The sequence below is a fragment of the Alosa pseudoharengus genome, unplaced genomic scaffold (assembly GCF_046254945.1).
Source record: "Alosa pseudoharengus isolate Yale_2024_CS ecotype anadromous, Long Island Sound unplaced genomic scaffold, YU_APseudo_1.1 YU_APseudo_1.1_scf_4, whole genome shotgun sequence".
NCBI lineage: Eukaryota > Metazoa > Chordata > Actinopteri > Clupeiformes > Clupeidae > Alosa > Alosa pseudoharengus.
In genome coordinates this window covers 13580123-13598566 of record NW_027468774.1, presented here as the reverse complement: position 1 = coordinate 13598566, position 18444 = coordinate 13580123, and the positions used below count along the sequence as shown (strand labels likewise).

Sequence of the window (18444 nt, the reverse complement as noted above, 5' to 3'; positions counted from 1 at the left end):
GAAGGCTAGCGTTTAACGCTAATTAGCGGTTTGCAATAAAACTGGTCACATTCGACTAGCATGAAAACAAATCCCAGCGAACGGTCGACCTCGGTACACGTGTTATTAACCCCTAGGTTCATTTTGCGCCGGAATTGTCCTTTATCTGACAAACAGACCACTTCCGGTAGGCGTAGGCTACATCCAAGCATACCTGTCAACACTCCCGTTTTTCCCGGGTTTCTCCCGTATTTCAAGGTCATCTCCCAGCACCCTCCCGTTTTGTTATTTCTCCCGGAAAACTCCCGTAATTTGCATGGCCATCAAACTTCATTTTAAAATCATTAGTCCATTCAGGTTGCCAGATTGTGTATGAAATACACCCAACACATACACGATCAGTTAGTTTCAATTTCAACCGTTTTGTCATTGGCTAAAACCTGGCAACCCAAAACCCAAATAAGGAAGCGGGTGCTGCAGCCTGAGTCTCGTCTTAAGCAAGCGGGCTTGTTGAATGGCCTACTCCAGAACTAGCTGTTGTGAAATTGTTGGGAATTTAATTGATTAACACATCACATAAAGTGTTATTGAGTGTTGTTGATACACTGAACTTGTGCCCTCGGAACCAAATCTGACAGCAAGCAGCTTTGGAGTTTTGGAAGTAGGCTGCAGGCAGGCAGCTGGTGGATACATAACTGGCATGCGTAAGGTAATGGTAAGGTAAAAGCAACGACCGAAATGCAGTGTTGAAACACGTGTATGAAACGTATTAAATATGCAAACACAGATCCGGTATAAACACTGACCCCCCCCCCCCCCCCAAAAAAAAATCCCGTTTTTGGAAAGCTACATGTTGACAGGTAGGCCTATGCATCCAAGACAATAATGATAATGAGCTGAACGGGTCGATCAAACACCAAAAGTGCTGTAAATATGTTCCTGTTTCTGTTTCATAGTATAAGTATACTCTTTTGATCCCGTGAGGGAAATTTGGTTTCTGCATTTATCCCAATCCGTGAATTAGTGAACGGGCTCAAGTCCAGATACCCCAAATCCAAGCCAAGATGCCCAAAGCCAAGGGCGTCAGTTTGTTTTTAGAAGTGGTGGGGACAATAACCATAAGCTTGAGTGTGGTTTGAAAAGTGCGGGGTACCCTTATGTAAGCTATTCATCCATTCAACGCTGCATTACAATATGCTCAACAGTAGTGTTGCGCCGGTTAAGGTGTTTTAACATTCGCACCCACCCGACCCGTCAGGAGAGTCGATCTGCACCCACTCGACCCTCAAAAATATGCGCTGATTAACTACCCGAACCTGACCCAAACTGACAAAAAAAAAACAATGTGCCTAGCCTAGGCTATCCTTTGCAGTTCATATTGAGGTAGAGACAATGCTTTCTTATTAACTAAACAATAAAACTAAAACTAAAAGAATAATTTGCACTGATACGCCTGACTAGATTTAGCCTACAAGGACGTCAGCTGAGAATACACGCCGCCGGAGTCAGCCGACACTGCAAAAGACACAGGCTACAATCCAGCTCTAGCAGACAGTTGCCAGCTATTGCCACAGTTGAGGATGCCATAATTTCGCTGTGCAAGGTACAGAGTAGGCTACTGCCTGCGCATGTTCATAGCTCGGCGCATGCGTAAAGACCGATAATTTCACGAAAGAGTAGGTGGTTTCAGGGATCATGCAGACATGCTCATAATAATAGCGTGATCATAGGAACATCATTGAATCCACTTGTATTGTTGAAGAAAAAAATTCTGAATCCTTGCCAAAAATGAAGATTCAATAACTGTTCAATTGTTGAGTAAATTATTTCTGAGCATTCCCAAGTACATTCACCCATCTCGTGAATCTTTCATTTAAGCGGTATCGTTCTAGACAGAAAGCCTAGCTGATAGACATAGTAAGAAACGGACGTAGCCTAGATTAGAGGTGGAAATTATACTCTTCGTAGACTAGGCTAATGTTTTTAGGATTCGAGTTTTTGTTTTAGCAATGTCGGTGCAATGTCTGACTAGTTCAAGTCAAAGAGACAGTAACCAGAGTAGTCTACGCGTTTCACGTTCATTTCCTGCATAAACTATAGGCTCCGACCCTAAATTGTGTGAGCAGCAGATCGAGCGTCCTGTCAGCTGAGCACAAGATTCGATTCTTCGCCTCCTTTGACAGCGAAGTACACACCGAGATACCCGGAAGGTGCACAGACGAGGGAGAACGACAATGAACCGTTTCAAGACTTCGAAATTCAAAAATACAACCCCGAAAATCCCCAAAAAAGATGTGAGTAATGTGCTTGTAGTGGTAGCCAATAATCAAATATGTGGTTATAGTTAAGCGTGGCTAGTGTGTCCTCAAGCGTATGGAGGGAACTCAACTTCTTAGCATCACTGGAATCCAATCCGGTGTATTTGGAGTGTGGGTCATTTGTACCTCTCCATCTGGGACAGGAAAACCCATCCAAATCAATCATTCAAAATGTGATACAATAGGCCTGCCTGATAAACTAGCTTGACAAAACTCTTCTGCAGCTGCCGCTTATAGCAGTGTAGCCTGGCTATCTGTAGGGTAGGCTATATCCAGATTGCATATTCTGGCTCTATGGGAGTGCCTGGGTTGAGTATTACATTCGTAGCGTGTGTTGCATAATGTAGCCTACTCTGGCGGTATGCATGCAAGATGAAAACTATGCTGAACTACAGGCACTTCTCAGCAGTTTAAATGTGGCTTTCTTATTCATTGTTTGGGCGCTGTCTCAACCACACGTCCTGATTGGTATGGCCTCCGTAACGTGATTTCTTATAGTATACAGAGGTGTTGCACGTGACAGTCAGTGACAGGCCTTTGCACAGGAGCACACGAGAACATGCCTTAACGCAGTTTTACGAGTTCTACGATTTTTGGATAGGCTTGGGTCAGTGGACAGTGTCCATGTGTCACCTATGTCATTCTCATTCTGATCCAAACGTTCTTGTTTATGAGATACTGTGGTCGGACAGCACAGAGCACAGAAGAGGCTCAAGCCAAAGCCTGGAAATAGTATTCACTACAAACAGTACGCCTACAGCGTCTGTTCTTGGTTGTTATGGTAGGCTATCTGTGCCAACTTCACACACTTTAAAACTGTTTGCCACATTTTGTAGATGTAGTGCTATATGTCTGAGATGGAATATCTGGTCATTTGAAATACTGTATATTTTTTACTCAGCATCTGGCTGCAGTCAGGATGAGATGGTGAAAAATATGTGGTGAAATGAACATGGCTGTTATGTTATCTTTGTATTGTATTGAGTCCTGTGTGGAATGTGTTTAATGTTTAGGCTGGTAGGACACTATTCTGTGTTTCACAGCTGTGTGCTTGATTGGTGGAGTAGATGCAAACATGTTGGTATTTTTGCAGTGTGCATTTGTCATAGGCTTTCCCCAGCTTAGTAATATGCTACAGGCCATTGGTGGCAGAGAACTTTCTTGACACACACACACACACACACACACACACACACACACACATACACACACAAAAGCCTTCTTGACATTCTATTAGCCTTTCATTTTGCTGCACCCTGCACTGAAGGGGGGCTTTTGACTTCCTCAAATTTCTGCTGAATAAAAATACTCTTCTGTTTCTCTTGTGAAAAGAGTCAGTGACAAATCTTTCCGGTTCCCTCTTCCTTTTGCAGTTTTCTGCAATGTGTTTGTTTACCTCAGTGTAGTTCTAGTGTCAGGAAGAAGTGATCTCAGCCTGCTTCTGTGTGTGTGCACTGCATTAAGTTTTAAACGTTATGTTCTCTGTTTTTGTAAAATGTAAATTCTGAATTAACTCACGCTACACTCCTCCACTCATTTTTTAAAAATGACATTTTGTGTAATTCTGCTGAAAAACTATGCATTTGAATTAATTAGTAAAGCAGCACTGTACAAGTTTTGGTCAAAACGAGTGAGCTTACCATCTTACTCATGTAAGAGCCTTAATAGAGCTGCTAGAAGCTTGTTAACATGCTGAGTGGTGTCTTTTGGCTATGTAGTCAGCAAGGTCGAGCTTGAGGTTTTCTTTTTTTCGTTTTTATTCTCATTTTTGCTATGCACTCCATCCCAGAAAACAGAAGTGCATAGTGCATATCCTGGATGGCTAGTGGGAATTACACATTTGTTCTATTTCTTCATATGACCATATTCCATCAGAATGAATTTGAAAATGATAGTAAAGCTTGTTAAATACTGATAAAAGAATACCTCAAAATGTGGTAAATTGTAACATAGAGTTGCTTTCATATTTCTTTTCCCATTTCAATTTTCAAATGCAATGTTTTTTGTGTTTTGCTTTCTTTTCCACTTCCACATAACTTTGACAAAATGACATTAAAGGTCATGCCAATGAAGGTGCTTTGAATTGAGCGCATTGGCCCTTTGGATCTGGATCTGGATTTGGAAGAGTGGCAGAGCTCCGACAAGAGTGGCAGCCTACTCAGTAGCTCCGTGTCTTAGTGTTTGTTTCTACGTCTTTTGTTTACTTTTTACTTCGCAACTTTTTGGATTACACACTTTGAGGAGTGTTTTTATTCTATCCTATGGATACGGACATATTACAACGCTCCAGCGACAGCAAACTTGGGTACACAAGGAACCAGCTGATCGCACTACGACGGAATGCTGGCTGTGTCCGCGACAACATTCCAGAGGAACTGTGGTGCTTTCGGGGTTGCAGAGCGGGAGTAAAAGTGAAGACGAGGCGTCGGGAGAAGAAGTGGAGATACAAGCCCTCAGTTCCATCGATTGTGATGGGAAACGTGAACTCACTGGCTAACAAGACTGACGAACTGGATGAAGAAACCAGAAGTTGTACAGGGAATGTAGTTTGTTATGCTTTACAGAGACGTGGCTAACAAGCCATATCCCCACTTCTAACGTTGAGCTGCCCGGCTTCAGTGTAGCTCGTTTAGACAGAGACTGTAAACTTTCTGGCAAAAAGAAGGGAGGTGGACTGGTGCTGTACATTAACAATAGATGGTGCAACCCCGGACATGTTACAGTGAAGAAGACTGTATGCTGTAAGGATGTGGAGTTATTAGCGGTTAGTCTCCGTCCGTACTACATGCCGAGGGAGTTCTCGCACGCAATTGCTGTCTGTGTTTACGTTCCACCTCGAGCTCTCCCGGATACAGCGTGTGACGTCATCCACTCCACAATCGCAAGGCTTCAAACCCAACACACTGACGCCTTTTTTGTGATCTGTGGCGACTTCAATCACATAACACTGGATTCCACACTCACAAATTTCTACTAGTATGTTGACTGCCCTACAAGGAAAAACAGGACAATAGACCTCATGTATGCAAACGTGAGGGATGCATACAGTGCAAACCCCCTCCCCCCACTGGGAAAGTCAGACCACAACCTCATTCATCTCCAGCCAATGTACAAGCCCAAAGTACAGAGACTACCAGTTGCCACACGCACCTTCAGGAAGTGGACACCTGAAGGGGATGAGGCTCTGAGAGACTGACTGGAGTGTGTTACAGAATGGAGAGGACTTAGAGGAGGTCACACAGTGCACAACTGACTACCTGAACTTTTGCATGGACAGTGTTGTTCCCACCAGAACTGTACGCTGCTTTCCCAACAACAAGCCTTGGATAACCAGCAATGTCAAGACCCTTCTTAACAGGAAAAAGATGGCGTTCAGAGAGGGGGACATGGCAGAGCTGAGGCGCGTGCAAGGGGAACTCAAATTCAAGCTGAAGGAAGCTAAGGAGGACTACAGAAGGAAGGTGGAACAGAAGTTGCAGGAAAACAACTTGAAGGAGACATGGGACTGCATGAAGGTTATCACTGGCCTGAAGAAGAACAGCAGCTCTGTGGAGGGGGACCTGGACAGGGCGAACCAGTTGAACCACTTCTACAACAGGTTTGACTGCCCTGCTCCAGCTCCAATGGCGGTGGTCTGTCCACCATCCCCCAGCCTCCACCCCCACACCCCCTCAATACCAGTGCAACACTCACCTCCATCATCACAGGCTATCGTACCCCCACCATCACTGGATTTGGCACCCCTCCCCCACATGGCGATTACGAACAATGAGGTGACAACGACCTCAGTCAACAGCCATCAAACACACAGATCTCAGATGCACCCCTCCCCCTCCCCTCCCCTTACACCCCTCACCATTACAACAGATCAAGTGACAGTCCAACTAAAGAAATTGCGTAGCAATAAAGCAGCGGGGCCTGACAGACTGTGTCCAAGGCTACTCAAGGCCTGTGCTGCTGAACTGGGGGAGCCACTGAAGCACATCTTCAATTTGATCCTACGCCTTGGACAAGTTCCAACACTGTGGAAGACATCATGTCTTACCCCTGTCCATAAGAAGCCACACCCTAGTGAGCTTAATGACTACAGACCTGTCGCTCTTACATCACATGTGATAAAGACAATGGAGCGATTGGTCTTAGGTATGCTCAGACCCCAGGTACGCCATGCACTAGACCCGTTACAGTTTGCTTACCAGGAGAAAGTGAGACACGTTCCCACCTAGACAAGGGGAAAAATGCTGTGAGAATCATGTTGTTTGATTTCTCAAGTGCTTTTAACACCATCCAACCCCTCAGATTGGGAGACAAGCTCTTGCAGATGGGTGTGGACGCTCACCTGGTAACCTGGATTACAGATTACCTGACCGAGCGACCACAGTTCGTCAGACTGAAGAACTGTCTCTCTGACACTGTGATCAGCAGCACCGGAGCGCCACAGGGAACTGTGCTCTCTCCAGTCCTGTTCACCCTGTACACATCTGACTTCTGCTACAACACCGAGTCATGCCACATGCAGAAGTTTTCTGATGATACTGCAATTGTGGGGTGTATCAGGAACGGGCAGGAGGAGGAATACAGGAGCCTGGTGGAGGACTTTGTGCAATGGTGCAAACTCAATCATCTTCAACTCAACACTTCAAAGACCAAGGAGATGGTGGTGGATTTCCGCAGGTCTAAGCCCACTCTGCTACCAGTCCACATTGATGGGGTCAATGTGGAGGTGGTTAGCACCTACAAGTATCTGGGTCTCCACCTGGACAATAAACTGGACTGGTCAGCCAACACTGATGCACTCTACAAGAAAGGGCAGAGCAGGCTGTACTTCCTGAGGAGGCTGCGGTCCTTTAATGTGTGCAGCAAGCTCCTCAGGATGTTCTACCAGTCTGTTGTTGCCAGCGTCCTCTTCTTTGCAGTAGTATGCTGGGGAGGAATCACAAGGAAGAAGGATGCGGGGCGAATTGACAGGCTGGTAAGGAAAGCTGGCTCTGTAGTGGGAGCTGAACTGGAGTGCATCACTTCACTATCTGACAAAAGGACCCTGAACAAACTGATCAACATCTTGGACAATGAGTGTCACCCACTCCACAGCACTATTGTTAAGCAGAAGAGCCTGATCAGCTGGAGACTTCGCTCACTGCATTGCACAACAGACAGACTGAGAAAGTCATTTGTCCCCAGGGCCATTGAACTGTTCAATGCTTCACTTAAGGGAAAAGGAGAGATAGACTTCTCTGCATAGTCTGTCTGCCTCTTCACCCCCTCCATGTTTGGATACTGTCTGTCCACTAGCCACTTTTACCACTGTCTTTCTGCCTCACTGTTTGCGTGCTATATTAGCACATTAGCACATATGCATAACCCCTCCCTTCATGCCACAGCCGAACTGTGGCCACACTTATACCTTTTCTTAAAATAGTTAAATATATAGATATATAGACTTTACTTTACTTTATTTCTGCATTGTTGCACTGTTGGACTTACTCATTTGCACTATCACCATGACCACTATCACCATTGCACTATCACCATGACACTCATTCACACAAAGCACCTTACCTTACCTTACTATGCACAGAGAATCACAGGCTCAGTCCCTGCCTCAATCATTGCAAGCGCCTCTGATTGATTAATCACCACTATGTGGATACTGTTTTTAGAATTGATTTAGATTAAGTGTTAGTTAGTATAATTTGTATTTTAGTATATTTAGCATATTCTTTATCTTCTACTGTCCTTAGTTGTGTTTTTATAATATATACTTTAATTATTCTTTCTGCTGTTAAAGAATGTGTTTGTGTTGCCAGGATCTATTAGCTCTGGCTACAGAAACAATTAAAGCAAATTTAAGATCAGTCTGGAGAAATATTGGTTATTCTCTGTCAATATGTACACTGTAACTACATTGGACCTTTTGTGTTAGTGTAATTGTCTGTTTTTCCTGAAGCACTCCCCGGAAATGATTCTTAGAGAGAGCTCTCCCTGGCTTTGGGCTGTCTAGCCAGCCATATTCCATCCCATTACAACATATCAATTGTATCTAAATTGTACCCAACGACACAACTTATTTTCTCTGTAGGTTATGATCACATATACATTTTCATACATTTATTAATTTAGCTGAGACCGTAATCCAAAGTGACTTAAAATGAGGACTGATCTTCAAGTTACAGTGCAAAAGGAGACTGTATATAGGCTTACTACCTTTACATACAATACAAGATAACCAGTGGATAATGTGGTTTATGGGACAAGGTGTTGTTATGGTTATTAAGATAATGGTATATATAATTGTGTAGTCGTTCTGTAGTATAGTATCTATGGTGAACCTGCAGGAAAGGCTTGCCTTTTACTCCCTCTCTCTTTTTCCCCTCCAGGGCTGGATTGGTGGTGTGCGGGCTGGGTCCAGTAACTCTCAAGGAAACCATATCAAGTCCAGCTGTGATTTTGTAGCTTTCAACACAGAGCAGGGGGGTAAGGCCTCTTAAACTGTCTGTATGGATAAGAAAGAAAATATGTATTATTGTGATGTACCCTGACATGTAGACAAGATCCCATCATGTGTGAAGCACATATTGAGGGTATTGCTGTGGTCACTGACTACAGGCAACAGCAAAGCCTGGTAAGTCTGAACATGTCTAAACATTTTTCACAATCTCAGCCCATACTTGACATAGGCCTACTGTAGGTCACTTGACCTATGTTGGGTCCTGCTATATCTCCAGCTAAATATGTAGTGAATTAGGGCCTTGGTTTACTTAACAAGGACTAGGCAGAGAAGTTGGGCTGGGCTACAGTGTGTTTGTAGGCCTTCAGTGCATACATTGAAGAGGTGATAGGCTTTCTTTTTAATTCCTGTTATCAACCGATGCACTCTTTCACCCATCTTCTCAAACAGCTATATCAGGTGGTGAAGTAGAGCAATGATCTGCATATTTGTGTTCATCCATATATTTGGTTTACATACAAGTATGGATTGCAGTGGTATGCTTCTTATGTAAAGTATGGGCTGCAAAGCTACGAAGGATCTGCCCTGACATGTGTTAGTAGATGCTTGGGACCCTTGAGGTGAAGGAATTGTCTCTAATGAAAAGTGTGTGTGTGTGTGTGTGTGTGTGTGTGTGTGTGTTAGTTAATGTATCTCATGCATGTGTGTGGGTTCTGTGCAGCTGGTGGAATGGTGGGCCTGACATCTGTGGAGGCTGGTGCTGATGGAAAGTGTCCAGTGACTTATCTGGCCTGTCATGCTGGTGAGGCATGATTTCTCTGATCACATCTCACATAAACTCATAACCTGCTACAAGATATTGATGTCCCTCTGCAATGTCCTTTTGTATTTTTTGAGACAGAATTCACATGAATAATCTGTCTGTTGTGTTGTCTTTTTTCTTTGGTTTAGTTTGCGTAGATACTGTTTACTCTGGCGCTCAACATTTTGAGAAGATCATATTTTCCTCTATTTCTCACACATGATTTCTTTGCCTTTGTTGTTGTTTGATATCAGACCAAGTGACAGATTTGGACTTCTCTCCATTTGACAATGACCTTCTGGCAACATGTTCTGCTGATGAAACAGTGAGGCTTTCAGTTATAATCAGTTATAATGCATACACATCATTTACATAACTGTATGTGAAGATTCACATACTCACTCACTCACTCACACACACACACACACACACACACACACACACACACACACACACACACACACACACACAAATGCGCGCGCGCACACAGACACACACACACACGCACACACACACACACACACACACACACACAGACACACAAGTCCTCTGAACTTAAGCTCATTCTTCTTTTTTCTGTCAGGTTAAACTTTGGCGTGTGTGTGGGGTGGAGGATCAAGTTGTGGAGCCTGAGGTAACTATGTGCCCAGGCTCCGGGCGTTTAGAGCTGTTGCTCTTCCACCCCTGTGCTGGTGGTCTACTGGCCGTAAGCTCCAGTCAAGCTGTGCAGTTATGGGATATCACCAGAGATTCAGCCTTGGCAGGTACATACAACACACCAGAATGACACTCACTCATTCTCAAACACACACACACACACACACACACACACACAAACAGACAAAGACAAACAAGACTAAGTGCCACTTGCAGAGGCTGTTTATGAATGTGTGTGTGTGTGTATGTTTAAGTATATTTTTTGTTTTATATTAAAGCACAGTCAAGCAAATCTATGTAAATCCATTGCATTTAGTCATAGAACATTAATGCCTAGCACATGAATTTGTCTTTGTCTTTTGTTGAGTATAAATTTGTCTTATTTGTTTGCCAATGTTTGTCTGTGGATATATGTGTATTGTTCCATCTTTGTTTGTGTCTGTATGTGTGAACGTGCATGTGTATGTCTGTGTGTGTGTGGGTGGGTGTGTTGGAGACGGTGTGATCAGCAGAACCTCAGATTGCAGTGGGGTGTGTGAGCACGTGCAGTGCTGAGGTAAATAAGACTGGTGACCTATGACCCTATGTTCACATGATGCTTCCACAAGCAGCTCTGCTCCATCACCCTCCCACGCCCATTGGCTCTCACAAGGCCACCCCCTACCTTTGTATGTGTGTGTGTGTGTGTGAGCATGCGTGTTTTTTGTCCTGTCCAGTGTGTTCCAGTGTATTTTTGTGACTGTATATCCATGAATTTATTGTGTTCAGCTGCAGGAAGCAGAGCTTACACACACATTCTGTGATGCTTCCTATTCTGTTGCACAGCTATATGTGTGTGTGTGTGTATGTGTGTGTCATCACACTCACATATCTGTCCTCACCCCACTCTTCCCTGCGCCTCACAAAAGCCTTTGCATTTTTCTCAGGCCTTTGTTCAAGGCCTTTGTTCTTCCATTACCTTGTGTTGTCTGTGGTAAAAAATGAAGTATTAATCCACAGAGAGGCAAAATGTAAAGCACAGGCAAGCCGACCGTACAGCATTATTCAGGACGCCGGAGACAGGTTACAAACACACAAGCATCTTAGGCCAGCATGAGAGCAACAAGTCTGTCGTAGACAAAGTCTTACCATTATTTATAGGAATAAACAGGGTATTCTTGATGGATAACATAAAATGAAAGAAAAAAAGAGCTGTCATGATAAAGAAAGCTAGTTAAAGAAAAAGCTGTTATTACGCCAGACTCACTAAGGTGGTTGACCTCAGAGGTCATGGACAAGAGAATTCCAAAATAACTCCTTGTAATGACCATCCTTGCAATGTCTACATTTCTGCAAGTGTAGCCAGTTGGACAACAACAACCCGAGTAGACATTTAACAGCTAAAGTTCGGTCTAATTTCTGGAAATTTCCACACATTTACACTTGTATATGTATGTGTGTGTGTGTGTGTGTGTGTGTGTGTGTGTGTGTGTGTGTGTGTGTATGTTTCTATAGTTTTGGAGCAGCATCCTGACCACCTGCAAAGTTTCTCCTGGAAACAAGATGGCTCTTTACTGGCAACTTCTTGTAAAGTAAGTTGCAGATACTCAAGAATGCAGTGTATTACAGAATTGTCTAGATTCATGTGCAATGTCCTGAGTTCATCTCTTGGTCTTAAGGCCTCAACTTATGACAAAAAAATAAATAAATTCAAACCTGTCTGAATAGTACCCAGAAATGAAAATGGACAGCTTAAAACAGTTTTTTGGTCTGTATTGATCTAGTAGTGCACTATTAAAAAAATATAATAGTCCTTTGGTATGTATTTTTATTATGACCAAGATTAAGACCAAGGGCCTGTACTACGAAGGGAGCTTAACCTACCCAGATGTAACCCAGGGGTTGACAAAACCTGGTTATCTACCTGGTGGTGTTAATCGGTACTACGACGCTGATTATGAAGTTGATTTGTTGAGCCGGGGTTAACCTCATTGGAGTTTGTGCGCGTTCACATAAAAGGGGCGGGTTGCAGCGCAAATCACCACTTTCAGTGATGACGCGATCACCTTATTTTACGGATGAGGAATGCACAATTATTATGACAAGTTATAAGGAATTAAAACCCACTCTACGACAAAAATTAAATACGTCAGCAGTGAACAAAGCAAGGCAAGGCTGTTGGCAACGTATTGCAGATCGGGTAGCCTAAATGCCTAAAAGTAAAGTTTTATTTCCACATGTTCTTCAAATACGGAGGATTAATAGCTTGCGGAATGTATTAAATGAGTTGAAATAATTAAATAGCCTATTTTGAGTTCATAAATGCCTACAGATGCAACACAATTTAGAAGTGGGCATATAGATTACAGTAATAAGGATAATTTAATGTTTAAGTAGCCCCCATTGACTGATTTAGTGTATGCCTAATCCTGTGAACATTTCAGATGCAACACCATTGCCAAACGCACATGGCAGCAGGGAAAATGAAACACAAACACATTATTCAGAATAGTGGTTTATATAGTCATAGCTTGCATTAATATTTCTTAATTATGAAAACATGTAGGCCTAGTATGCGTATAGCCTTCACTTGGCCTTTGTTTTACAGCTAACAAGAAAAAGGTTTCTTTGTACACTACTGTAAGGCACCAGAGTGTTTAGCAGAGGAGTTGGCCATCGCAAATAATAGTGGAAGGCCGATTATGGAAGGGGTTGAGGGAGGCATTCGGTCGGATTCTTGTGTTGTGGAAATGTGTAGCTTTTATGTGCAGGGTAGGCCTACAGTAATATGACATTCAATTCAACAAGTTTGTTAAAATGGTGATTCTAATTTATTAGGCCTACTGTAGGCTATGTCCGAATTATTTTAGGCTATTCTTGCTCAGATGTTCAGCATACTGTAGGCTAGGCTTATGTCCGATTTATTTTAGGACATACAGTAGGCTATTCTTGCTCAGATGTTCAGCATAACCGATTAGATGGAATACATGAATGCTCACGTAAGGGCATTGCTATGACGGGTCACATTAGAGATTTTTGCCTAGATCATCTGACCAAGATAACGAATTCCCTCGGCTGACAATCTATATCTTCATAGATAATATATATATATATATATATATATATATATATATATATATATATATATAGTCTATATATGGCGGTCTCTAAAACCCCTCGCCCTGCGAAGAGAGCCCCTCACGATTTGCGCTACAATGTCGTATGGATCATCCAGGCACGCCGACATTGTCTCGAATTGTTAGTGGAGGGGTGGTACTTACAAAGGGTGTGGTTAACGGAAACCTCGGGTTAACCAAGAACATAACCTGCTCGGAGCAGGTTTGAGATGCAGCGTAAATTGCCATGGCAGCATACCTCGGTTAAAACCTATCCACCTTTCATAGTACGGGTTAATCGGGAAGTTACGCCACACGTGATCAAGTTACTCTCGAAGTTACCCAGATAAGCCAGTAACCCCACTTCGTAGTACAGGCCCCAAGTCTACACACTGTCAACGTTGTGACTGTATTGTTTGGAGGCTGTTTGACCCTTAAAACCGGTAAATTTACCCGATTGGGCGTGTCTCCCATCGCAGAACCTGCCCCCAAAGGCTTTTTTTTTCGCGCCTTTTTCAGGGCTAAAAGAGTACCTACCCCGCTGATTGGATATGACTAAAGGCGGGATGTGACATGAGTAGAACTCAACCCTTGCGCTACAACAACAGCGCCATTTTTAAAAGGCAGTTAAAGAAGAGTAGTGACTAGCAGAAGAAGATGGAGAATAAGACAAGAAAAGAAAGTACGACAAGAACAAGGAGAAGAAAGTATGACAAGTGGACTGATGATGAAGTGCAGGCCATGCATGATTCTGGTGGTCTGATAAATCCTGCTAGGGCCCCTTTCTGTATTGGAGACACCAGGGCTGAGAAGGCCAAGTGAGAGGGCATAGCCTGTCCTTCCCCACCTCCTACATGTACCCCCAATGGGAACGAGGCTATAGTGACTTTGTTGTATAATTTGTTGTATTAAGGAGAGAAGAAAGTATTTCACTATGATTCAATTCATTTCAGTTCTATTCTGTGATATATTGAATTCATATAGTGCCCAAAACCATTAACATTGTCTCACTTTACACAGCCCAGAGCTTGAACCTCAATTTTTTAACTGACTGTGTTATATTGTTTGAAAAATTGTATTTAGTATAATCGCATTAAATCTCTTCTGGCTCATGTGTTAGCTCCCATATACTAACAGGTGAACTGTAGTTTATTTTTTCCCCAGCAGATGTCACCCAAGCACTTTTAAATTGGACACTGTGCAAAAGAGGAATTGAGTCCACTCCAGTCCTCTCATCCAGTCAGACTCACTCGTTAGTTCTTCTGGTAAAAAAACGCTGGTACATAAACTAATTGAAACAAACTTCTTAGCAGACACACACACACAGAGAGAGAGAGAGAGAGAGAGAGAGAGAGAGAAAGAGAGAGCCTGCTGACACAGGCTAATTAGAGAGGCAGAGATTAATGCTCCGTTTGAAACGATTGATGGTTGATGGATGTTTTTGAGATTCCTTAACTCACAGGCTGCACTCTCATTGTCACATTTTCATATCCTGTGTCCCGATTGGATGAACTGTTAAGCAACTAACAGACTAATGAGCACCTTGGAGGACTGTGTGTCGGAGGGATTCACCTCAGGGGTTGTGACCGCTGGTGTCACCTTTAACCTGTGATCTGACCTTGCATGGGTCGAGTACAGTCATTCTTACGTGCGGTAGGCTGCTCTTTAATCTGTAAGAGTTATGGTGCCCTTTGAAGCAGTGCCTGCCCCACCTGCTCCAGAGAGCCCCCACACTAGGCCTCCAGAGTGGATGATTTGGCTTCCCACGATAGAGCTCTTGGCTATGATGTTGGGGTGAAATTGTTTGTGAAAAGTGTAAAGTTGTTTGGAGACAAAATAAGACGTGATTCCTGAGGGCATTATAACAGAACTAAAAGGTTCCCCCTCCCTGTATGTTTGTTTATTTGTGGTTGTTTGTGTGTTTGTGTGTGTGTGTGCGCATGTTTGTGCGCGTGTGTTTGTGTGTATGTGTTATTGAGTGAGAGAGAGGGAGAGTAATGTAGGGATGTACAGTAGAGCTATCATCCCCTTGGAAACTGAATGCACTCTGTGGATTTTGTATCAGAGGACCGCATTAAGAACAGCCTGAAAATGGCTAACACCTAACAACGTCTAACTGAACATTTATTTCTTAACACTCTAGTGTGTGTGTGTGTGTGTGTGTGTGTGTGTGTGTGTGTGTGTGTGTCTGTGTCTGTGTGTCTGTGTGTGTGTGTCTGTGTGTCTGTGTGTGTGTCTGTGTTATTGCTGAGTTGATGTCGATGGGTGTAGCTGAGCTAAGCAGTGATGAGCTGAGTTGAGTGGAGCTACTTGTCCTGTCTTAAGAGGGGCTTATGGAGTCTATAGAACCCCGTGGGTGGGCCCCAACACCTCTCTTATCCCCCGGCCTGGAAAAGCCTATGTTTGCTGTTTTAACCTATAAACAGCCAGTGAAGTGTCTGCTCGTGAATTGATATGAGAGAGAATGTGATGAGGCCAACAGCCCAGAGAATTGGCAATAAGATAACATTCTTAATTTAAGGGTGCCATGCATCTTATAATGACGTATAGTGGATATTTGATTAAATGTAGTGTTTGTTTCTTGTTTCAATAGTGTTTACTTACGTTATGTGCTAGTGTGTCTAAGTGAGGGGATCAGTACTGAAATGCCAAGACTTTGGTGGTCAAAAAAAGACTTGTCGTTGGTTGCTAGGGGTGAGGAATTACACAGCACTTCCAGAGAGTAAGGAGCAATAAAGAAGGGTTTGTGTGTATCAGGGGGAGCTCAGTGACATTCTCAGAGAGACGTCTCTGATTGAACAGCTGTTCAATGTGTGCAGTAGGCTCATTACGGTATTTGATGGAGTGGCTTTTTGAGCTGAAGAATATATATGACCTATTGGTTTGTGTTTGTCTGAGTATGTACTAATGTGTGGCTGTCAATCAAGTTTAGTGAAAGTAGCAGAGGAGCGAAGAGTTGGGCTGTGCTGTGTGTGCCCTATCTGAAGGGAGGGGGTGTGAAATCCTCACCACTTGAGGTGTGTGTGTGTGTGTGTGTGTGTGTGTGTGTGTGTGTGTGTGTGTGAGTGTTAGTGTGAGTGTGAAATCCTCACCACTTGGTGAAGTGGGTGGGTGGGCTGAAAGACCCTGTTTGCCCTACAAACCTATAAACAGTCAAGCCATCAATGTGCAGGTTCATGGAATGGTGGTTGTGGAATTGCTAGTGTAGCAGTGTGAAACACTACTAGTGTGTGTGTATTGGTGGAGGTTGAAGGAATATGTTGTACACAATGACAGTGGGGGTATCTACTTATGTGTGATGATGAAATGTAAATTCTCTAACAAATCCGAGATCAGAAACTATGACTAGTATAAAGTTTTTTATGGAAGTGTGCTGCTGTTGTCATGGTTGAATGGGAGGATACAGTATGAATGCATGATGATCAGTTTGTGGGACCAGAAACCTGTAGGCTCTTTTCTTTGAGGAATTGAATTGGCATGGTCAGACATGTGTATTTCATTTCAACGCACCGATGAAATGTATTTTGTACAAGTATTTTGAAGACTTCAGGGTGATGGCCTTCATACTGAGGGACTGTGTCTGGTCTGGTCATGATTAGATGTGTGGTATGGTGATGACAGTTGCCAAGGGAAGCCACTTGCAGCTAGTGTGCTGCAGCCTCGCATTTCCACACAGTCAAGGCGTGCGTCTCCTGAGAGCTTCCCCCATGAGGAGTTCAGCGCGGGGCCGTTTGTTCCACCTCACCCTCGCACACGAGAGCTCCTCTCTTGATGGCTCCCATATGAGTTCCCCGTCATATCCCCTCATGGCTATGCAGTTGCACTGAGTCCTGGCAGAAAGAGGGGGCTCGCTATGGGTTTCCACTGCACTGTGGAGGACCTCCACACTCACGTCCCATACAGTTTTATATGGAAAAAGCGAGTCATCTCGGGGCACGATAGTCTCATATAAACTTGCTGAATTCCAGAAGACCAGCCGATTGTGGATTCACATAAGGCTAGTCCAAAGGATCACAGTAGACAAGTCGAGGGTGAGGGGGGTATTAGAGAGGGTAAATGGGAAGGAAAAGGGCATTTGCAGCATCCTCTGCGTTTGTTGTAAATCTCTTTCAATTGTAGAATCAACAGGGAACGTGGGTAAAAATATAACATGGTAACAATGATGTTTTAGAAGGCTTTCTGAATCTGATGTTTTTCTACCTTTTTCTTACTTAGGATAAAAAGCTGCGCATCTTTGACCCCAGAGCTCAGTTGACCACTGTACAGGTACAGTAAAAAATTGTATGTTTCTCACTCACACACACACACACACACACACACACACACACATACACACACACACACACACACACACACACACACACACAAAGAGAGTCACCCGCACAAAAGCATATTAAGTCCTTGATTCAACTCAAGTTCAGAAGTCTGTTTGACATGGGTACCATGACAACCATGGGAAAGCCCTTGGGCCTGTGACCTGAAGGATAAAGTACTCTGGCTCAGTCCATTCTGCGTTGGAAAAAGGGGAGCAAAGGCATTGATGTTTGATCACACCTAAGTCATGTCATTAGTCCTTAGTTCTGGAGCGAGCCCTCTTTTTTTATAGATAGATAAGAAGTGACCACTATCTCTAGCCCCATTCCCACCTGCTGTGCTCATCTTTGTTTGTGGATGTGCACAGTCTCCTTCCCATGCAGCTGTTTCAGCTCAGCCAGACACTGTTCCATGGTTTTTGCAAAGTCATTAATATGCTATTAGCTTTGTACAGACTAGGACCTTTTCTCTCGCTCTTTCACTGGCATTCACATAAACAAACACTCATTCTCAAACAAACACATACAAACTGTACAGCCTCACCACACACCACATGAACATACTTGACCAACCCCATAATTGTTTCTCATTGTGGGTGTGAAGCCTTGGTGTACACATATCAATGCCACAACATTTAAACACACACTCCCAGTCCTGTGGCTCATCATAGGCACTAACCCATGCTGTGCTGTGCCTGTTTTTTTTATATGTATAGTGTTTGTTCATCGTCACAGACAGACATGTATGCTCACATATATATACACACACTCTCACACACACAGTCGCATTAATGTTTGAATGAAGTCTAATTAATATATAAGCCTAACAACA

At 43.4% G+C, this 18444-nt stretch overlaps 1 protein-coding gene across 3 annotated transcripts in view; it reads left to right on the top strand.

The window, feature by feature from the left end:
* Positions 1 to 1691: 1691 nt before the first annotated feature.
* Positions 1692 to 18444, top strand: part of LOC143101731 (mitochondrial import inner membrane translocase subunit tim16-like) — a 98930-nt gene continuing 82177 nt past the window's right edge. Inside the window, exons 1-7 of one of the 3 annotated variants that reach the window (XM_076264898.1) lie at positions 1692 to 2273; positions 8675 to 8771; positions 9467 to 9547; positions 9802 to 9872; positions 10131 to 10311; positions 11699 to 11775; positions 17515 to 17565. In XM_076264898.1, the coding sequence (XP_076121013.1) occupies positions 2214 to 2273; positions 8675 to 8771; positions 9467 to 9547; positions 9802 to 9872; positions 10131 to 10311; positions 11699 to 11775; positions 17515 to 17565 (618 nt within the window). In that variant the 5' untranslated portion in view covers positions 1692 to 2213. The remainder of the gene's footprint in view (positions 2274 to 8674; positions 8772 to 9466; positions 9548 to 9801; positions 9873 to 10130; positions 10312 to 11698; positions 11776 to 17514; positions 17566 to 18444) is intronic. The other 2 variants (XM_076264897.1, XM_076264900.1) reach the window with 2 other exon arrangements.